Consider the following 22,787-nt stretch of genomic DNA (forward strand, 5'->3'; position numbering starts at 1 on the left):
GGGTTACCAGCTTCAAGGAGCAGACAGACGGGGACCCCTCCCAGCACTCGCATTAGCTTTGTCTTCCTCCATGCTCCTTTGGCTAGGCTCCCCGGGGTCCCGCTGCACCCTGGTTCACTAGTCTCACCATGAGTCTGGCCTGCTCCATTCCGGGCCACTTTTCCTTTTCTAAGTCTAGTGGAGCAGGCATCTCATCTGAGGCATGTGGGGCCAGAGGTGTTGCAGGTTCAGAGTTCATCTGAAACTTTTTCCAACAAGTTTCAGAATTTGGAGCATTTGGGGTTTTTGGACTGTGGATGCTCAACCTTTGTTGTACTAGATTACAATTTGTGCTCCAACTCACAGGAAATACACTAAACTGAGCAGAACACGCTGGCCAGGGCTTGAGCAAAGGGGTGGTGAGGCCGTCCTGCCCTAAGCTGAGCCTTGTCTGCAAATCAACCTCAGGTCTGAGGCAGGTTACCTCAAAGCCACCTGGCAGGTGCACTGGGCTTATAGGAACAAAACCTGGGACCACAGCTACACTCCAGATGTGGCCTCAAGCAGAATACTTTACCACAGGGAGCCCAAGACTGCTAAGTATGGGAAATCCCTTCTACTGCCAAGCCAGGGAAATCCCTTAACCCACACACAGAAGGTAAATAAGGACGGTAACACTGACCAAAGAATCCGCAACACAGGGAGCAATAGCCCAGGAAGTCCTAGAAGGCTGGCAGACAGGCGCCCTGGTACAGACATGAGCTCACAAGGATCCACCTGTCAGGTGGGCGAGCTGACTCCTCTATGGTAAGCCTCTCCTCACCACACACGAGCTCCAGGCTCAGTGCAAGTGACACCGGGTACACTGTGAGTTGAAGCCTGAATAAACAGTGTCTGGGTCCTCTTCCCATAGCTAAGCCTCATGTCACTCTCCTAATCACATTCCCTCTGCCACAGCTGGCTGCAGTGCCCAGGGTCAGGCCAGGGTGTGCTTCTGATAAAAGAGGGTCAATTGGTGATCTAACTACAGCATCAGCTTAGTTGGCATTACACGGCGGATACAAAATATGACATTAAATAGCTCCTTGGCCAGGGGTGTGGCTAAGTGGTGGCTTGGGAGACTGGTGTGTAGAAGCTCTGAGATGTGAAAAAAACCGCACCACCACAAAACCTCCTGGCAGCCCAGCCTGTCCAGGCCCTCCATGACATCTCCACTGGGGATGGTACTCTTAGTGCCTTCCCTTAGCTGAACCAGGGTCAATGTCCCCTTGTCACGCCTGCCCAGCTGCTGCCTGGTCTCCTTGGGAAGCTCTGAGGCTCTGGAACTCAGTAGTCCTGACCCTCTCTGCTCATGCAGAGTCAAGTGGCCAGATTAGCTGACCACTTGCTCCAAGACCTCAAGATTTGTTGGGCCAGGTACCCTCTTACCTGAGGAGTTAGGTGGCTGGCTGGTGGCTCGGGTCCCTGGCGATGGGGAGGTACTAGGATCTTCCTAAAACAGGAGAGAAGGGCCCTTTCATTAGTCTGTTAGAAAGGCTGCTCAGGGACAAGGCCGGGCAGCTTTGCACTAACTTGCTTTCCAAATGTCCTCAAGGGATACGATCAGTGGATTTCTGGCATTAAAGAACAAAACCTTCACGTCCCAGCAGGCTCCCTGTCCAGGCTGTGAGCAGTGAGGAGGAAGGGGGCTCAGGAAAGGCTGCTTCTTGGCCCCCAGCATCCTACCCAGGCCTGATTTCCACAGGAAGGCCTGCCTATGGAAAGGTGGGAAAACGTGAGGCCTGAGAAGGGTTTCAATAGGGCCTTAACAGTGAAATCCACTCCTCAAGGCTCTGCGGCCTGACGCGCTGTGAAGCTGGGGCTGGGGAGTACCGGCTGCCACCTAAGACAAAGCAGTGCTGACTCAAGGGGATGTGTGTTACCAGGTCCTAACACACCTATGCAAATACCCTGTGGTTCCTGGTCACATAGGCCTTTGTATTCCCAGCATGTGGGGTTAAATCCCAGGGCTGCAGGACACAGGTCCGTGGTTCCCTGGCAGGTCTGCACGGCAGCCCTGCGTGTATGAGGGCATGGCAGTAGCAGAGAGCTACAAGAATGGGGTGACCTTCCTAACCTGGGGTCTGAGGCCATTTGTAGGAGTGAAGGTCATGCAGGAGACAGGCTGAGGAGCCAGCTGGCGGCAGAGGGAACTGCACATGCCCAGGCCCACCTCACTGGCTGAGCAGGTGGGGAAGGGAGGCAGGAAGCATACACTGGTCCTAGGCATACAATCCTCTCGAGTTCATGCTGTATTTCAGTAGTTCAGTAGAATTCTGATTTTTGTTTTAAGAAAACTTATCATGTACTTAAAGAAAGCTGGTAACCATAAACAGAAGTTGATCCTGGGGGCTCTCTGCTGCCAGATCGGGCTCTGTGTGCCTGCCAAAGAAAGAGCCCAGGTTTCCAGGATCCTCTGCCATGGCTGGGGACCTCAGTTCCCTCCCAGTAGGCCTGACAGACTCAAGTGGAGTGTTTACAATGATAAGGAATTCGAAAATAAAACTGCTCTGACTTCCATGAGCCTCCAGCAGATGCACCCAGGTCCCTTGATGCAGCCCTGGTAGCCGGAGAACAGTGGCTCCTGGGGGCCTTCCAAGCGCTCCTGGCGGCTGTGGCTTTCCTGCCTACTTCTGCCTTCCCTGCTAAGTGATGGCTCCAAGGGTCTGGTCAAGAGAATGCTTGAGGTGCAAGCCTGGCTGAATCTGCACCATGAAGGGATCCCTGTCCCTCCTTCCCAGCTACCTCCAAAGCAGGTCTCCAGTTGCCAGCGGCTTTGCCGGGAGATCTGCTTTCAGAGGAGGCGACCCTGAGGATATGAGTGGGCTGGGGAGAGCAGTGCCTACCATTTGGCTCTCATCTTCCTTTCTGTCAGCGGGCTTGTCTGTCTGGGAGGCTGCTTTTCTCCTAGACGTTAGGGAGGGAAAAAAAACAAACCCGAATGAGCCGCTCAAGGTTCCACAGTGACCCAGAACTCAGGTGCCTCCATGCCACACTTGGTTCCCCAGCAGACTGCGTGTGGACTAGGATGTCCATTTATATCAACAGGTCACCTGGTCAGGCACCCTTCTTCACAAGAGCCAAGGCCAAGAGGCTAAGACTTTCTGTGCTCACCCATGACCTAGACTCAAAACTAGTGCAGGCAGGCAGGAAGTCCCTTGGGTGTTTCTCTGTTCAGCTCAGCTGGTGGTGGCCATAGCTTCTGAGGGAGAAAGAAGCTGGCTTTACCTTGTTTAGATCCCCAAGGACAGGGTTTAGCTGAGAGGCCTATGGATAGACTGGTGCCTTGGACCAGTCTGTCACCTTGGTTCAGCGCTGCAGGAGGTCCTGTTACAGCTGACTGGCTGGGGAACCTGTCCTCAGCCTCAAGTCACAGGGGTCGACTTTCTCTTGCTGCTTTCCTGTCTGGGACCTCAGTTATCCTTAGCAGTTCAGGAAGGCGCCCTCAGAGCAGCGGGGTGCCCTCTGCTCAGCACAAGCATCCTCCTCACAGGCCTCTAACTCTCCAGTGCTCCACCTGGCTCGCTGCCAGGCCGCCACAGGCCTCCCATACTTCTCAACAATGTGCTCTGGTGGATTTGCAACTCTGAGGTCCCAAAGCATTAGCTCCTTGCAACCAGGAGTGAAGCAGGCCTGGTGTATGGCTGCAGTAGCTCATACAGCTGTCTCGTCTCAGAAGGGTGGGTCTAGCTACGCTCTCCACAACCAGGAATATGAAGTCTCTTTAATTCTATCTCTACATCTCTTCCCAGTGGGACCTGTCCTCACTGCCAACAACTCTATGCCAGTTACCATCACCTGGACTACCCTGGTCTTCACGGGCCTACCCATTCACTTTACCCCATTCCAATGCATTGATGCCCAGAAGCCCGTTTCATCTGTTAAAGCAGAGGGTAGCCTGACCTGAGAGTGTGCCTCATTGGTAATACTTTGCTTAGCATGTGTGAGGCCATGAGCTCCATCCCAACACTATAAAAAGTGGCAAACAGGCAACTAGAGACCAAGCCCTCCACTCCACACTGGTGAGATTCACAGGCAGATGCCGGTGACACAGCAGCCCTACGTGCTCACATCTGTTCTCCCGCTAGAGGAGAAGAGACAAGGCTGCAGGACCCTCAGTCTCGCCGAGGGGGGCTACGTGCTCACATCTCCCATTCTCCTGCTAGAGGAGAAGCAGAGACAAGGCTGCAGGACCCTCAGTCTCACCGAGGGGATCCCAGAGTTGCTTGGTTCATCCTTTGGATTGTGCACAGCACACTGGCTTTTTGTAGGGCCTGGACCACCCTCATCCCCACCCCAGCACCTAGCATCCCCATGGAGTCTGGCAATTCTGACCTTTTCCTGTTTTTACTTGACTGGTGTAGTCTGGGCTACACCATCTAGGCCAAGTTGTTAAGCTCACTGGGAAGGGGTAAACACTCCGTGTTCTGAGACATACTCCATCTGGGCGATGAGATTCTTTTTCAGCCTTAGCTCTAGCCAACTCCTAGTCTACTCTCCACGTGTGCTTAAGCATTGCCTGGCACCTCTGCTATCCCCCCAGCCCAGAGAACCAAACGCCTCTAAGCTGAGGACAGGTGGGGCCTCCTCTGTGAGGCCCATCCTCTCCCTCCTGCAGGCCCTGACTTACTGCTGTGTGAAGGCTGCTTACATGTCTGGCTCCTGTCTGGGCAGACTTGGGAAGGCCAGTGCTGCAGAGCACCTCACTGCCCTATGACGCTAGTCTTCAATGCAGTATCTGCTGTGTGTGTGAGGCTAGGTTCTGTCCCACCATGATGCCACAGCCCGGCTGCCTGCGTTTCTGGACCCATCTCCTCTCTTCACGCTCACAGAGCCTCCCTCTTGGATTTAGTGAGATGGATTAGGACAATGATGGATTAGGTATGGAGTTTTTGCTCAGGCTGGTCAGCCTGGAAGGTGGAGGAGGAGAACGAGAAAGCAAGTGGCAGGGCTCCCACAGCCATCTCCTCACCCCAGGGTAGGTCTACCTACTGGTTATGGAGGATAGACAGCCTTTTGTTCAGCGTCTCCCTGGTGACAGGGGAGGGCGAGGCCAGAGTGTTCTGCTGGTGTGTGAAGGGTGCCTGGTCTGCCCCCCTGCCAGGAATTCTTACCTGCTGCACACTGGAGCCCCAGGGAGCAGGCGTCTACTGCGGCTTTATCTGTGCTGAGCTTTTCTCAGGCACAGAGTGCTCCGATGCCAGGCCTGCTCCTGTACCCTCTGGTTCTTCAGATTAGCCATAGCCTTAGTATCCAGAGTCAGCATTCCTGGTGCTGGTCACACTTAAGAATGACAAATAATGACCTGTGCAGGATAGAACCGCACCTGCGGGCATGACCAGAAGACAGGCCCAGAGCTAACCTTGACACAGAGGGGCCTACCTTCTCCCACCTCTCTGGGCTCAAGGCATCTTGTAATTCCATTCTTGCCTTTTCCTGTGATGAAGCGAGTGGACACCTTCCCCCATGTTCTCTAGAGAGTGCTCTAACTCTGGGAGTGTGCTTTATGTTACTGGGCTTGCCAGTGCAGGAAGTGCTCTTCTTGCCCCGGATGTCTTAGCAATGGCCTTCAGCTGAGGACGGTAGCGTCCCAAGGGGCACAAAGACTCTGGAAGGCATCAGACCCACCTCTTGGCTAGCAGTTTGTTCATCTCCTCCATGAGGCCTCCTCCACCTCCCCCGCTGCTTGCCCGGTTGGCATCGGACTTTGAAGTCCCACTAGGACTGGAGCCTCCAGAAGCATCTTCTGGCTGAGGGTGAGGAAGCGTGCGTCATACTCTGGTACAGGGGTGGACCAGCAGTCCCCGGGGAGCAGGAGGCAGAGAGATCTTAGGAGTGAGGCTTAGTTCACCCCTCCCAGCTCCACAGGTCAGAGAACCAGGGATTGGCATGGTAGGCTCGCTCACAGGCTTGAGTCCTTGCCAAAGTCAGTGGGTCACAGGGGAGGAGGGAAGCACATTTCAACCAGAGATACGCATCAGAGGTGCTCTTTTATGACGCATGCTGCTCATTCCAGAGCACACGCACTGGGGTAGGGAGCAGACTGAACCAGGGAAGCGGGGTCCATGGGAAAAGCAAAGGCAGCCGCAGCACTTATTAGCTAAGGCAGCTTGTGGCTGACAGAGAGCTTTCCCTTTCACTTGTTTAATAGCGGGCAGCGGCTTGAAATCTGGAGCTGTGGTACCCGAGAGCCACACCAGTGAGAGTGTCTCACTGGAGACAGACAGGCGAGGGCAGGGTGGCAGGGCTTTGCTGATGTGTGGCGGGCAGGCGCCTGGCCTGCCCACCCTCTTACCCGCTGCACCCTCCTCAGCTTGGCCCCAGCCAGGGCAGCAGCCAGCCCGGACGCAGAGCTCTCATCGTGGTTGGCCCCCTGGGCTCCTCCAGCGGGCAAAGGGGGCGGGGGCGGGGGCGTGGCCCCTGCGGGTGGAGGTGGCACTGGGGGTGGAGGTGGAGGTCCACTACATGAGAGGGTGGTGCTGGCGGCCGCTGACGGGTGCCCGGGTGGGAGGATGGGCCCTGAAATACAAGGGGGAGGAGTCAGTCTCCCGCACCTGGCTGCTGTCCAGCCTACTGCTTTCATTTCGGGTCCCTGGAGAAGAATGACGGGCAGCTTGCTCATCAGAGATGAGGAACAGAGCAGTTGCATCGCCCAGGAAGGACTGGACCCTGTTCCAGTCACTGTCTAGTCTAGTCTCTGCAGCCTGGCTTACCACCCCATGAGCACAGCACTTCCTCCCGTTCCTCTCATGCTTTTCCAGAGCGAGGGGAATGCTTGGCAGTGCCCTTTTCCATTCTAGGTACCTGGCTCCACCTTAGGCATCGACTCAAGTTGGTCCTAAGATGTAACTGGGTCTAACCCTTGGTCCCTGGGGACTGTAAGCAGCAATCGTGGGTCCTGGAGCTGAGCGCTGGCACTCACTGTGCACCTAGCCAGGCACCCTCTGCCGAACGCCGCCTCAGCTTTTCCTGTGTGTCAGGTACCGTGTCATGTGTGGAGGAAAACAGCTCAGGGTGCTTAAGGTTCAAATCACAGTGAACACAGACGTGTGCTACACGGCACGCTCTACCAAGAACAGGCACACAGGACGCCTGAAGCTCCTGGGACTAGACAGGAGAGGAGGTGCCGAGTGACGTGAAGGAATGAAGGAAGCAGGGGTGAGCAAACAGAATGGGATGCCTGTGGAGAGGAGAGAGGGGCTGGTGTGGGGCAGATGCGGGAAGGAGCATGTCGGGCAGGCGGCACTTCAGAGCCGTGTCCCAGGGTGATGGGAGGGGCGGACATACGGTCAGAACTAGACTAGCTCACGGACTGCGCACGGGGCACGGGCAGCAGGTGAGAGGGCGGTGCCATCTGAGTGTGGGCTGCTTCCCCATGAGCGGGACAGAACTTGAAGCGCACTGGGCAAGTTAGGTAAGGTGAGGCTACAAGCACAAGGCAGATGAGAATGGTCCATCGACGCACTCCACGCCCCCTCCCGTGGCGTGCTAAGTAAGCCCCACCTGGCACCCAGGAACCCGCCTCTCCGGGCGACTCTGAGTGTCTCCAGCACCCATGGCACAGTGTGCACTTCACGTTAGGACAACCATGACTTACTGGAGGCAGGACCTGTGGTCTGCCTTGTTGGTAGCATGTCCCTAGCTCTCAGTGCCCTGACACGGGGGAACTGAACAATGGGAAGGTCAGGAGGCCCCCAATCCTATGCTCGGTCCTACTTCAGCTGCAGTGATGAGTACACTCTGAGCCCTGGCGGTGACAAGTGAGAGAGTTCTTCTGCATCGGGACCACTGGGGGCAGTGTGGGTGGAAGGTGACTCTCACCCACCTGTGGCAGAGACTCTTCTCTCCAGAGACTCCTGGCGGTGCTGCTGCTGCTGCTGCTGCTCCATCACTTGTCTGAAAAGCAACCAGGACAGACGCCTTGACCTCCCGTGCCTGACAGCACAGGCTTGAAACCTGGTTCTGTGGCACCCTTGAGACTCAAGCACTGGCTCTGTGTGTATGTGTGCGCGCGCGCGCATGTGCACACGTGTATGTATCTCTGTGTGTGCATGTGCACATGTTGTGTCTGTGTGTGTTTGCATGTGCACATGTGTGTGTCTGTGTGTTTGCATGTGCACACGTATGTGTCTCTGTGTGAGTGTATTTGTATATGCACACGTGTGTGAATGTGTGTGTGTATGTCTGCATGTGCATATGTGTGTCTGTGTTTGCATGTGCACATGTGTGTGTCTGTGTGAGTGTGTTTGCATGTGCACACGTATGTGTCTCTGTGTGAGTGTATTTGTATATGCACACATGTGTGAATGTGTGTGTCTGCATGTGCACACGTGTGTGAATGTGTGTGTGTCTGCATGTGCACATGTGTGTGGAGACAAAAGGATCACCCTGAGTGTTGTTCCCTGTCATCATCCACCTTCCTTCCTTCCTTCCTTCCTTCCTTTTTTTTTGAGACAGGGTCTCTCACTGGACTGAAATTTGCCAAGTAGGCAAGGCTGGCTGGCCGGTGAACTCCAGGGTTTGCCTGTCTCTGCTTCCTAAACTCTGGGATTAAAGTGGGTAGCGCCATATCTAACTTTTTGTTTAAAAAAAAAAAAAGAGCGCTGGGGCTCTTAATTAGTGCTTGGCGAGTACTTTACTGACGGAGTTATCGCCACCTCCCTAGGCCGCCTCCTAGGAGGAGAGGGATGTGTTGGGTTAGGAGGAAGAGGACTGGCAAGCTGGGAAACCCTGAGCAGGAAGTGTCTCGAAGAAGCCTGTGTGGCCCTCTGGCCGATTTGACTGACTCACAGGAGCGAGAGGGCTGATGGGCTCACCTATGGCTTCAATGGATGTGGCCTAGAAGAAATGGTCAAAAGACCACATGCCTCCTCCTTGTCCCTCATCAGAGGCCACCTGGCACCACAGGGTTACTGCCATGCTTCTGAAGGGGTTTAGGGAAGTGTGGGTCTGTATGGCAGGGACATGTATCCTTAATCTGCATTGAGCTCACAGATCTCTGGCATGCAGTAGGTGTTCCTTTTGGTCTGAGAGTGCTGGCCTGAGCTGTGTCTGTCTCGAATAGCTGAAGGGTGCTTTCGGGCAGGCAGCTGTGGGACACGGGGTTACCTTCTCTGGATGTCCATCTCCTCAGGAGAGGGGCCATTCTGCACCTGACGCTGTGTGGAGGGGCCTGTAGGGAAGAGAGGCAGAGTGCAGTGGTCCGTGGAGGGAAGCAAGGTCCGACAAATATCTGTAGTGGCGCGCTCTCCACCCCTGCTGGCCTCCTTTAAAAGTGGGCCCTCTCACCTGTGCGGCACCTGCACCCCTTGACTTCCCACACACCCTTCCTCCCTTCATTTCCTGAGGCGCCTCTCTCTGAAGCGTAGCTGGGACCCCAAGTGCTAACTGTTGACATCCACCCACTTTTCTTTAACAGCGCTTGCTGGGTCTGCTGCTTCACTGGCCACTGTCCCCAGCCCCACCATCAGCACGTTAAGAATCATCAGCTCTGATGGGTCTCTGGTGAGTGGCAGGGACTACACAGGTGGAGTGGCCCCTCCTTGTAGCTGCTGCTCACACTGGGGGCCTGGAGCTATGAGTAGCAGAGCGAGGCCCTGCACTGCTCCCTTTGTTCTGGGCCACCATGAAACACTCTGGCCACACCCACTTTGGACCCAAAAGGGTAGGATCCCACTGCCAAGCCTCATGGTCACAGGAGGGCTGGTGTATGCCTTGTGCCACATTTAAAGAGAAATCCAGGCTGCAGCTCCAACCTAAGAAAGAGCCGATTGTGTCCCGATGGCCAGGTGTCCCTTGGGACATGCACAATCAGTGGCTGGTGAGGGAACGTGCAAGCAGCTTTGCCTCCACCTCTGGGTGAAGTGAGTGCAAGCTCACAACCTCAGACAGCAGGGAGATGCCAGCCTCCCACTTCCCGAAGCCCGGGTCTTTGTCCCATGGGAACTCCATCAGAGCAGTGCCCAGACTCTTGCTTTGCTTAATCTACACTGCAGCTGTAATTCCCACACAGCTAGGAGGCGGCCATGAGAACTTGGGACCACTAAGGAAGCCAGGCCCAGGAAGGTTAGATGACTTGCTCAAAGGTCGTGCAAGATGCATAGCAAGACAAAATCCTTGGCAAATGTCATGCCCTTCCTCAGGCTCAGTCTCACCATGATGTCTGACTGAGACCAGCTTGAAGGATGAGGCGGTAGACTCACACGCCACCTGAAGAGACACAAGCTTCCCGTCCTAGGTACTGGTCTCAGGTTTTTACCTGTGTCTGCTCAGTAGAGAGGGGTTCCCTGACCCGGGATTCCCTGACCCACTCATTCTGTCGAAGGCAGGGTTCAAAACAGCTCAGTCCTATGTTCTGGAACTCTGCTGTCAGTCTGGTGGTTTAAATGGAAACTGTCTTCCCTAGCCCTGGCAATTTGGACACCTGGTCACCCGTTAGTGGTGCTGTTTAGGGAGACTTAGGAAGTCCGCCACCGGGGGCAGGCTTTGGGAGCTCACAGCCTTGTGCTATGTCTTCAGTTTGCGTCCTCTGCCTCCTGCTGCTGGCACCCCTCCTCCCCACCACAATGGACTCGATCCCTCTGGGGCTGTGAGCTGCTTTGCTTATGGTGTTTTCTGACGGCAGATGACGAGTGACTAACGCACAGGCCTTAGGTTCTGGCTTGAACAGCTGAGCTCCCCCGAGTTCAGACTTTGTCCTTCCTCCTCCTGCATGCTAAGGTCCTATTCTGCAACCTTGTGCTGCTCGTTGTCTGAGGCGTGATCACTACCTCAGGACTAAGACCCTGGATGTCTGGTTCATCCTAGCTGCTGCAAGGTCTGCTGCAGCCATGCTCACACGGTGTTCTGCTGTCACACACTTGGATTCCTCAAGCTGTATGTTGGCCTAGACTCCCCAAACCCTCAGGAGCCACAGCCCCTTGCAGGCCCAGAGCTCTGTCCTGAAGACATACTTTAGAGTCAGCTGAAGCAGGGGGAGATGCTCCTGGACTCCCTCTTCACTACCCACTGGTCCAGCCACCCCATGGCATGGTCAGCTAGAAGGGCTGGGGAAGAGGCTTGTTCCCCAGGATGGTTGCTGGTCTCCCACTGACAAGGGCCTCTTCAGCAAGGCAGTGCTTCTCAAGTGGGAGTAGACATCAGCAGGAAAGCACTGGTCCTGACTAATAAGACTCTCATCTGTCCTACACTGATTATTGCAGATAACCTCCCTGATGGCTGTAACCACTGGCCAGGACAGCAGACTCACTGTGTCACCTCTTACCTCCTGGGCTGAGCTGTGACCCTGTAGGAGGCAGGGTGAGGAAAAGGCGGGACCCTGATCCCCTGACCTACCTTCTGCAGCTCAGTACTTAGGGGTATTTAAAAAGGAGGGTCACTTTATTTTTATTTATGTGTATGTGTCTCTGTGTCTGCAGAGTGTGCTGATGGTGGCCGGAGAGGGCACTGGATCCCCTGGAGTTGGAATCAAAGGTGGCCGCATGGGGTGTGAAGTGCTCGATGCACAAACTTGAGGATTTGGCCCCGGTCCCCAGCATCCATGTAGAAGCTGTAAGTGGCGACACACATCTGGAACCCCCACAGGGTACGGTTGGCACCTGCGAGTCCAGCCACTCCTGGCAGCAAGAGATGGGAGGAGAGAAGAGGTAGGAATGGGTGGTTCTGACAGACTTCCTCTCAGAACACAAAGAGCTGCTGGCAGATAGAGGCTGAGCCTCTGCGGCAACCAGAACCCAGACTTGTCTGTTTCAAGCCCACCACTATGATGGTTCTTGGGAAGGACGGACTTCTCCATGCTGGGGAAGGTCTACTTTCCAGCCTCAATTCCAAGTGTCACCACCCACTCATTCTTCCCAAACATCTGGGAAATCAGAAGATGCCCTGAACCTTGAAGGTCACAAGGTGGGAACTACAACAGGAAGCAAACAAGAAGAGAGTGAAGAGGGGCCAGTCTCCACTTACGGGTTCACAGATGGAAGCAGAATGCCCATAAGAATGGCAGGAGGAGAGAGGAAGCTGGCTGGAGAGGATGGAGCAGAGAAACTGAATCCACTCTAAGAGAGAAATCAGCACTGGGCAGGCAAGAAACACACGCAGAGCCTACTGAAGGTGACAGGCAGGTAAGAGCAACCCCCTCCTCCCTTCACAGGCTTCCTTAAGACTAAGTAAGCTCGCCACACATGGTGGTGCTCTCCTTTAATCCTAGCAATTGAGAGGCAGAGGCATGCAGATCTGATTTTGAGGCTAGCCTGGTCTACAAAGCTCCAGGACAGTCAGGACCATACAGAGAAACCCTATATTGAAACAAACAAACAAAAAAACCAACAGTAAAAAATACTGAGTAATCTTATTCTTGAAACTGAGGCAAATTTGAAGAAAACAAACAAACCAACCATGTAACTTGCCATGCTTTCAGTTGACTTAAAAAAAAATCACTATTTTGGGAGGAAATGCACCTAATACATTATCAGTCTCCTACTAGTTTTGCTAATGTGTGGTCATAATGGACAAGTATTTGAAATCTACTTTTTTGAAACCACTGACCCTTTGGTGATCTCGTACCAACAGAAGGCCCCAAACTCCACTCAGAGATCACGCTAGCATCCTCATGCCTCCCCACCTCATTTTTTAGGTAGGATGACCTTGAGCTCCCAATCTTTCTGCCTCTACCTCCTAAGCTGGGGTTAGAGGCATGCATCAATATCCTTTTCTTTCCTTTCTCTATCTTTTTAAATAGCACAGGCTGGCTTTTACTTCACAGTCCTCCTGCCTTGGCTTCCTGAATTTGGGGATCACAGGCCTATGCCCCCACCCCTAGCTGTACTGTGATTTCTTGAAATGACTCCAGGATGGTTTGTGAAGATGATTATGCACACACAGATCAAGGACCCTTCCCATACCTCACACCCTGTTTAGCTCATGAATATCTATCTTCAGCCCCTATCCCTGGGGTGGCTGATCTGAGACCTGCTCTCCCATCTCCACACTTGAGCACCTTGTGAATAAACTTTCATTTGCAAAACTCCTTTCAGTTTCAGTGGCTGGCATACTATGAGGACAAAACGGTTCTGCCTTAGAAACACACTCCTTACTTATACTGCACTCCCTCTTGTGTATACGAACACACATGCATTTGTTCATATGTTCAGGTGCACATGTGTCTGAGGGTGTGTGTGTACATGTGTATTTCTGTCATTTCTCAGGTGCTAGTCAACTTTTTTTGGGGGGGTTCTCTCACCGGTCTAGAACTCACCCATTCAGCTAAGCAAGCTGGCCAGTGCACCCCAGAGATCTGCCTGTCTCTGCCTTCCCAGCATCACATCACCTCTCCTTTTGTAGGAGGGTTTTGGGGTTCACACTCAGGTCCTCGAGCACTAACTGACTGAGCTATCCCCCAGGCAGTGTGTGTCTCCTTTAGAGATAACTCTGTAGCACCTGTCTTTGATATAAGGATGTCCTAAGGATTCTGAGTAGGATACCGTCATCTTCAGGAATGCTGCCCTTGTGTAGAGGAGGGGTGAGGAGAGAGCAGAGGAAGGAAGAATGAACCAGATGTAGACAGCTCCCCTCTCCCTCCATTACCCTCACACTGGCCAAGATGCTGGGACATGGACAAGCCAGGTCATGGGTGTCCAGGTGCAGAGTGCTCTGTGCCTGGCTTTCACGCTGAGCTTTTGTGCTCACTAGGGCACGTTATGCACGTTTGTCAGAAGACAGCAAGAGCACAGGCCCACAACAATCTAACCATGGCTCCACTGTTGACACCTCCAGATTCCCGGCATGCACACACTGTTAGCACCCAGGCAGCATGCAATGAATGTTTGATGAATAAAGATGGCTGACAAACTCTAAAGAACTCCAAGCAATGGCTGAGAGCATTGGTGATCAAAAAATCTTAGAAAACAGCAGAGGTCTATGGCTCAGACTCTCAAGAGTGGCTAACCAGAGCCCATACACAATAAGCTCTAAGATAGCAGAACAGGCGAGGGACTCTGGGTCACCCTACATGGCTGGGGCAGAGCAGGAGAGGACTAGAATACACTGGGCAGCAACTGCACTGCGCACTGGGCCTGTGCGGAAAAGCTTTACGTTTGAGAACTGTCTGGCCAGAGCAGTCCCCGAAGTCTGACTGGGTTAGAAGGGGTGGTCTGGTAGGGACCCTTCAGGGTCCTCTGTGGGAAACCATGCACTGCTCTCCTCCAGGCCTCCCAGCAGCCTTCAGTCTCACTTTCAGCTCCTTCCCACTCCTGGCTGTGCTCTTTTAGCATGCTCACACCTACAGACCTCTCCTTAAGGGTGACTTTATGTCACTGTATTTATCTTTGGCATTTTGAGACAGGGTTGCACTATGTAGCTCAGGCTGGTCTTGAACTCACATCCTAGTGGGTGTGGGATTAGACTGCTGGGTTTGTCACTAAGTAATTAAGTGCTATGGGGAGTTCTTTCCTTCTTTGGGCCATGGTTTCCTACATGAAAAGAATGGAAATTCGGCTCATCTCTCTACCCCCTATCCCGCTTTTGGTGCTAGGGATTAAATCTGGGGCCTTGTGCATGCTGGGTCAGTGCTCTGCCACCAAGCAGCAATGCCTCCAAATCTCTATAAACAAGGAAACATACCCAAAACTAAAACTGGAATCTTGGGATAGTGGGGCTCCCCTCATTCTGAATTTTCAAACCATGCATGGGTAGCAGGTGCCACCCTTGGGACAGGTTAAAAGTGGCTATAAGTCCCTCCAGCCTCTCGCCTGGGTGTCTTGTGTAACTTTACATTCTCAGGTGGGCAGACGAGGCAAGGCTGCCAGCTGCTCCTAATGATGTCTCCTGCTCCCTCCCTTCCTACCCATGGGACTCGGGACAGCAGCCCCAGCTCCACTGGGACAGAGCACAGGCTGAGTCTCCAGTCACCGTCTATAGGAAAAGGCACCTACCGGTCTTCTGAAAAGATGGAACCTGAGATCCAGGGACCGCCAGAGACAAAGAACCTACACCTGCTCAGTAACGCCTGATGTAATTTCTGGCCAGCAAACGGCAGCCACCTGGTCTGTGCTGGGCAGCGTCCCAGACCCTCTTTGAGTTGCTCTCCGCTTCCCTTGCTGCCGTCTCCCCAGCTGCCTGCTTTCCCTCTCTCCCTTTAGGCTGGAGCTTGGGCGCTTCCTCCTGTACAGGTGTTGTTCCTGTTGCTATGCAGACAGGTGTCCATGTAAGGTAGAGGCTGTGGCCTAGGATCTGCGTAGGAACACTGGATGGAGCAAGCTCCCAGGACAAATGTCCTCCAGCCCAGGACTCTGGCCCTTTACACATACTATATTCAGTCTTGGCTACACAAACACCTCTACATCAATACTTACAAGGCGAAGGTAGCTCCTGTGTTAAGCTCACCAGTGAACAAATGCTTGACTGCCCACCAGCTTTCTTTTCTTTTCTTTCTTTCTTTTTTTCTTTTTCTTTTTTTTTTGAGACAGCATCTCATTATGTAGTTCTAGCTGGCTTGAAACTCACTCTGCATACCAGACTGGTCTGGAACTCACAGAGATCCTCCTGCTTCTGCCTCCTGAGTGCTGGGATTAAAGGCGTGTACCACTATGCCTGGCCACCTCCACATTTTAATGGTGGGTTAGCTGCTTGTTGAAAGGAATGCTGTACAGCCTCCAAAACAATACAGAGAAACCCTGTCTCGAAAAACCAAAAAAAAAAAAAAAAAAAAAAAAAAAGAAAAGAAAAGAAAGGAATGCTGTATGAATTTTCCAGGCTTTTCTGTCGAGTTCCTGGCCCAGCAATTTAGGTTCATGAAGTCTGACCACCACTGGCTGTTGTACTCAGACAGTGTCTCTGTCAACCAATCTGCCACTCCTGATACTCCAGCAACAGTTCCTCATCCATGAGCCCTGGCCCTGGGCTGGACAGTTAGACCCAACTCCTTATAACCAGCAGACACCGCCTGACCCAATAACTCGGGCTGTTAAAGCCCAGTTGCATAGGAAGGCCTCTCTTACAGACAAGGAGACTGTTTCTAAGGGAGCAGCCCAGGCCACACAGGAAGAAGAAATGACCAGCCCTTATTACTGGGCTTTTAAATTTTGACAGATGACAGCTAGAGACTTGGTACTAGTCAGGGCCACTTCTATGGTCTCCCACCCTCTCCTTGCATGGAGGGTCTTGAGGCCCGGGGATACGGCAGCGGCTTGCCCAAGGTTATGTCCACATCAGAGTCAACACACAACCAGAGCACAGCCTCCAGATCCCAGGGCAAACGCTCTATCCACAGGCCTGGCCTGCTCAGGTAGTCTGCTTAGGCAAGAAGTTTTCCTAGCAACAACTGCTTTTCCTCTTTCCCTCAAACTCACTAATCTTCAAATGAACCTCAAACAATAAATTTCAGTAACCATCTCATACCTTTATGTCTTAGAAAGCATTTTCATATCACTTTGGGGGATTAAATTGCCCAATTCCCTTGTAGGATATATTAGTTTTCCTTTCTAAGTAGGGAAACTGAATCTCAATTTGGGATGGGTGATCAGGCCTCTATTGGGCACTGCAGCTGGAGCAGGAGCCCAGGCTTGCCGATGTCAGTTTATCTTGCCACTTCTGGAAGGACCCTGGATGCAGTGAGAGATGCTCTCCCCAAGATGTGGCACTCAGCCCCCCTACCCCAGCCCCAGAGTTGGGAATAGAGAAAAATCCCAGGAGGAGCAAAAGGAGAGGGAGGAGCTCCATCACCTACAGGTCACTCTGCAAAGCACGGTGCAGTCACAGTGGCAGAAGCAGAAGCAGTGAAAGGTCCACTCCCTGCTGACCATTACGGGCGGGGCTCCTCGGCACAGTCTGCAAGGTGCCTTTTGCATCCTGGCCACTTACCTCCTCTTCCTCAGCCGCCTGGCTGGTGCAATGGTAACCGATATGCTGTCCCGCGGGCAAGTGGGCTTCACTTTGTCAATCTTTAATGAAGTGTCCCAGCTAACCTATCAGAGCCTCCTGGCTACCTGATTCCAGCATGCACCATGGGTCCCGAGGGACTGTGCAGACCCCTCTGCAGCAGCTCTGCCCATAGGCCTCAAGGATACCAGGTGTCTGTCTGAAGGGACCTCCCATCCCAGCTCTCCTCTTACGCTGATGGAAGCAGGCAGGGTATGTGTGCAGGGAGAGAGGGCAGGTGAGCAGACAGATGGACTCCTGACGCTGGGCAGCTTTGTCCCTGGATCTTGCATGGTCCTCCTTAGGTGTCTTGCTCTTTTGTTACCAATAAATCTGCCTTTTCTCTTAATATGCTCCTGCCATCCCTGAGTTTTTTCTAGCCTTCCCAGCTCTAGGATGTGTGCAGGAGGGACTAACAGGCAGCAAACATCCGCCTCTCACACCGCCCTGCCACCCTGACTGTCTCTGGGCCGTGCCACTGCACACTCAGCCATGCCTGGAGGTACAGAGACAGCGGCTTCCCCCCTGTGTCAGACTAGAGTTCCCATTCCTGGTTCACACAGCCTGGCTCTGCAGCTGTTGCGGTCATTTTCTCAGGGTGTGACACGGGCACTACTTCTCAGAGCCGGCTGCTATGATGACTACAGAACACCTTGTTGGCAGCTATGGCATGAGGTAGGTGAAACAGTGGCAGCCAGGTCCATGGGGATAGTAACGGGAGGTATCACCAGGCCCTGAGATGCTACACATCATTACTCCTTCCCATGCTCTAGCTGCTCATGCCCCTTGGGGGTTGTGCTGAGTAGTTTTAACTGTCCACTTGACACAGCCTAGAACCACCTGGGGAAGACAGCCTTGCGCATGGCCGGGGGAGGGGGCTCTGGAAGAGGAGAAAGCTAGCTGAGAGCAGGCAAGGGTGCATTTATTTACTCTTCACTCTGAATATGGCTGTGACTAGCTGACTGAGTTCCTGCTTTGATGTCCTGAAGGGCTGGGATGTAAACTTTGTAAGCCAAACAAATCCCTCTCTTCCCCTAGAGCAAGGGTGTCAGAGCACATAGCAAGGTAGAAGGTTGGCCAGGTGGATGGCACTTGGTGGAGATGGCAGCTGTTCTTGAACCTCCCAGTAAACACACTGGTCTATGTTGGACAGGGATGGAGCTAGTTGGTGCCCTCTCCCTGGGCTGAACACGTTGCTTTATGACTCTTGGGGAGAACTAACGCACCAGCAGTTGTCTATACTGCATTGCCTTCCACCCAGGTGGCTGAGGCAGTCGCTTCCTTTTCTCTCCTCCTTCACCGTGGGCTTCTCTGAGTGGACTAAGTCAGTGCTTGCTATTAGTAGTGTGGAATGTAGGTCAATCAACCTTCCCAGTATCCTGGCACCCCAGGTTAGGGCCTGGCATAACACATCGGGTATCCACACTCTATATGGGATACTGAAGTTAGCACTGCTTACAAGAGATGTCTATTTCCTCACAACGGCTGTGGTTTCTCCTGTTTTTGGCATCTGGCATTTCTCCTGAAAACTGTAAATGCATGTTCTCTGACTTGTCTGTATCTAAGCCTCTTGTGTTATCACTTGGAGTGTAGGGAGAGACTTAGGCTGCATATGATGAACTCATCTTGTCTTTATGCCATACAGCAGCCTTGAATGTTTAAAATAAGGTTCATGAACCAGGAGAGAGAATAGAACCTATACCGAAGTGATACGGGGAACAAGAGAACAGCTCACCGATTTCTTACAAAGACTGTCCAGAGCAGTAGAATTATAGGTAAGTGATTCAGATTCTAGGCGAATACTCATAGAATCTCTAGCTTAAGAGAATTTGAATCCATAATGCAAACAAGTACTTCGGCCATTGAGGAGCAGATCAGCACCACTGGAGGAATGGGTTCTGTATACAGCTAATCTTGAGTATAAAGATCAAGATACAGAAGCTTGGGTAGGAGAAGTGATCTCGAAAGGTTTGAAGAGGCATCAAGATGCAGATGCCTTAACCATGATGATATAGAAGCTTGGTTAGGAGAGGCAAATCTCTAGAGGTTTAAAAACACATGGAAATAGCAGATGTTTTAACTGTGGTAGAATATGACATCTACGAAGAAATTGTAGGCAAAGCATTCCTAGAAATAATGCTCCTCCTAGGAATGACTCCAAACAGAAGGCCTCAGCCTTCTGGATTATGTAGGAGATGTGGCAAAGGCTGACACTGGACCAATGAATGTAGGTCAACCAGAGACAGATAAGGTAACCCTTTACAATCAGAAAACTCCTTGGGGGTCCTCTTGAAGGCCCCCATGTCAAAAGTGGTCCCGTCATTCCCAGTCACTCTGGAGGAAAATCTCCTCCAGGATGATTAGAAGATCCACTGCCTATTGTAAAGAATAATACCGCTCTGGATGATAGATTAACTACTGAGGATGAATCAAATGTAACTGGAGGAGACAAAAAGTCTATTGTATATTTTGGCAAACTTCTCTACAGGATCAGAGACCTAAATTAGAAAGAAGTTAGGGAGAATAACAAAGTGATTGTTGGCTTGTGGACACTGACACTGATATAACTATCATAACTTAAAAATCTTAGCCTCCAAGATGGCCCCTATAAGATGTAAATGTTCAATTCTTAGGGATTGAAACCTTATCTCAAGTAAAACAAAGAACGAGATGGGTTGAGTGTATAGGGCCAGAAGGACAAAGAGGAAGAGTGAGGCCGTAAGTCACAAACATCGAAATAAATCTCTGGGTTCGTGATCTATTGCAGCAATGGAATACCCAGAATAACATACCTCCAGTATCAGATATGAATCATAAATAAGCTTTTGGTGGTAGAAAAAAATATTGTAAGGCACTACAGAAAACAGATGCCAACCATCCAGGCTGTACATAAACAGAATATAAGTGCCAAAACTACAGAGGAACCAAAAAAAAGTCCTATCCTTTAAATGACTTACAGATGAACCTATGTGGGTAGGGCAATGGCCTATGACCTCTGAGAAGCTAGAGGCTTTAGAAAAGCTGGTTCAGGAACAGCTAAATGCTGGACATATTGAAGAATCTACTAGCCCTTGAAACTCCCCTGTATTTATTATCAAAAAGAAATCTGGTAAATGGAGGCTGCTTATAGAGTCGAGAGCCATCAATAAAGTAATTCAGCCTATGGGCTCTCTACAGCCTGGGATGCCATTGCCTTCTCTCATACCCATAGGATGGCCTACTATAATCATTGATCGAAAAGATTGCTTCTTCACTATACCTTTACAAGAAAAACTTAGAGAAAAATTTGCCTTCACAGTGCTTACCTATAGCAATTCTCAGTCAGTTAGGAGAGACCAGTTGAAGGTTTGGGCACAGGGAATGTTAAATAGTCTCACCCTGTGCCAATATTTTGTGTAAAAACCTTTGGAAATTATTCCCAAACAAGTTCCACAATCATAATTTACCATTATATGGATGATATATTGTTGGCTAATTTGAAGGAAGGAATGTTAGAAAGGATGTTTGAGTCAGTAAAGGAAATTTTACCTCACTGGGGATTACAGATTGCCCTTGAAAAAATACAAAGAGGATTTTCTATCAATTATTTAGGTTATAAAATAGATATACAAAAATTAGACCACAAAAAGTACAGATCAGGAAAGATTGTTACCAGACTCTTAATGATCTTCAAAAACTACTAGGAGAGATTTCTCAACTACAGATGACTATTGGAGTATAAGAGCATGATTTAAAATACATAAAACCAGCCCTAAAGGGGGACAAGAACTTAAATAATCCACAAATATTATCAGCTGAGGCTGAAAAAGAATTAGAATGAGTAGAATAGAGAATACTAGAAGCACATGTGTGCTGTGTGGATCCAGAACTAGACTGTATTCTGGTTATTTTACCATCTAGAGAATACCCCTCAGGGATTTTGATGCAGAGGGAAGATAACATATTAGAATGGATATTTCTGCCACATAAACAGAATAAAAAACTGAAGACATATATAGAAAAGATCTCTGACTTGATTTCTAAAGGCAAATTAAGGCTTCGTCAACTAACTGGAAGGGACCCAGCAGAAATTACAGTACCTTAAACTAATGAGGAAATTTCCTCCTTATGGAAGGATAACGAATATTGGCAAAGGGCTTGCAGTAACTTCTTGGGAATGATTGCCAACAATTATTACAAGACTGAGAGTCAAATTCATAAAGAAAACAATTTGGATCCTTCCAAGTATTGTAAGAAAAACACCACTCTCTGGAGTTCCTACATTCTACACTGATGCAAACAAATTAGGTAAAGCAGGATATAAATCAGGAAATATAAGTAAAGTAGTTCAAAGCCCTTACAACTCTGTACAAAAGGCAGAGCTGTACACCGTTCTCATGGTACTTATGGTTTTACAGAGCCTCTCAATATAGTTACTGACTCTCAATATGCAGAAAGTCGTTTTACACACTGAAACGGCTGAATTTATTCTTGATGATACGGAATTAACTTCATTGTTTATGCAATTATAAGAAACTGTCAGGAATAGTACTCATTCTATATATATAACACACATCAGATCCCATATGGGTCTGCCACGTAATGATAAGGTAATGATAAGATTGATCGTTTGCGGGACAGTGGTGGCACATGCCTTTAATCCCAGCACTCAGGAGGCAGAGGCAGGCAGATCTCTGTGAGTTCGAGACCAGTCTGGTCTACAAGAGTTAGTTCCAGGACAGCCTCCAAAGTCACAGAGAAACCCTGTTTTGAAAAACCAAAAAAAAAAAAAAAGATTGAAAGATTGCTCGTTTATTAATAGGAAGTGTGTTAGAAGCTTCAGAATTTCATAAACACCATGTAAACAGCAAAGGCTTAAAAAAGGATTTTTCTATCACTTGGCAACAAGCCAAGGAAATAGTAAGAAACTGCCCACCTGTTCATTCTATAATCAAACTCCATTACCACCAGACAGGAATCCCAAGGGTATTCACAGAAATGAAATTTGGTGAATGGATGTGTTTCACTTTCCAGAATTTGGAAATTTAAAATATGTTCACCTTACAATAGACAAATTTTTGGGGTCTCAATGGACCATTGCTCTTAGCTCTGAAAAGGCTGATTCTGTTATCACACACCTATTAGAGGTGATGGAATTTCCTAACAGCAATCTTCGAACACTCCGGAAAGAAAACGGGCCCTACTTCATTGACTCCGCCTGATCTGACTTGAGGCATCTGAACTGACCATTACTACCCTGAAACTCGTTTGGGACTACATTGCTCTAGACAAATCCAGACTACCTAACTGATATGGTGCACCTTCTTATTACACTCTGGCCAGAGCCTCAGACAAGAACTTCAATGAAGAAAAGAACTTCAATCGAGCATCTCCCACCAAAGAGAGACTGGGTACAAATGTTGTAGCTACCCTAACATTTTCTTCCTACAGGATCCCATGAGGTTATCATCATCTCATTTCAGCAGGAAGTAATTCTGAGAATACTACATCCCCCTTCCCTACTGTTGACATTAAAGCATAATTTACACCTGTTTAAGGGTTAGTTTTCAATTGTTTAGGGGTTGGGATTGGAAGGAGGTGTTCAGACTTGGGCATCTCTTTCGGATAAGTTTAGGGTTTAGATGGGATAGATATGCTTAAGATGGGATATAGGTAGATTATTATATCTTTTGGTGACTTATAATTGTTTATCTCAATCTGTCATACTGTGTAAAGTCTTTCTATTCATGATGCTTGATGCATAAATATCCTCATTATCTTCTATGTATATATGCTTTATATATGTTTGAGACTTTTATATTGACACAATTTAGTTTTGTTTTAAGGCTAAATCTTTTCTTTAGACTAAAAGGGAATTG

General features: G+C 50.4%; 1 protein-coding gene across 7 annotated transcripts in view; it reads right to left on the reverse strand.

Moving 5' to 3' along the window:
- Evl (Enah/Vasp-like) overlaps positions 1 to 22,787 on the reverse strand; it is a 139,169-nt gene that overhangs the window by 5,427 nt on the left and 110,955 nt on the right. For all 7 annotated transcript variants that reach the window (XM_040742507.1, XM_040742505.1, XM_040742506.1 and 4 more), the window contains exons 4-9: positions 9,127 to 9,190; positions 7,844 to 7,914; positions 6,314 to 6,537; positions 5,647 to 5,768; positions 2,865 to 2,925; positions 1,408 to 1,471 (exon numbers count right to left, since the gene is read on the reverse strand). In XM_040742507.1, the coding sequence (XP_040598441.1) occupies positions 1,408 to 1,471; positions 2,865 to 2,925; positions 5,647 to 5,768; positions 6,314 to 6,537; positions 7,844 to 7,914; positions 9,127 to 9,190 (606 nt within the window). The remainder of the gene's footprint in view (positions 1 to 1,407; positions 1,472 to 2,864; positions 2,926 to 5,646; positions 5,769 to 6,313; positions 6,538 to 7,843; positions 7,915 to 9,126; positions 9,191 to 22,787) is intronic.

This window comes from Mesocricetus auratus, unplaced genomic scaffold (genome assembly GCF_017639785.1).
Source record: "Mesocricetus auratus isolate SY011 unplaced genomic scaffold, BCM_Maur_2.0 Super-Scaffold_15014, whole genome shotgun sequence".
NCBI classification, from domain to species: Eukaryota; Metazoa; Chordata; class Mammalia; order Rodentia; family Cricetidae; genus Mesocricetus; species Mesocricetus auratus.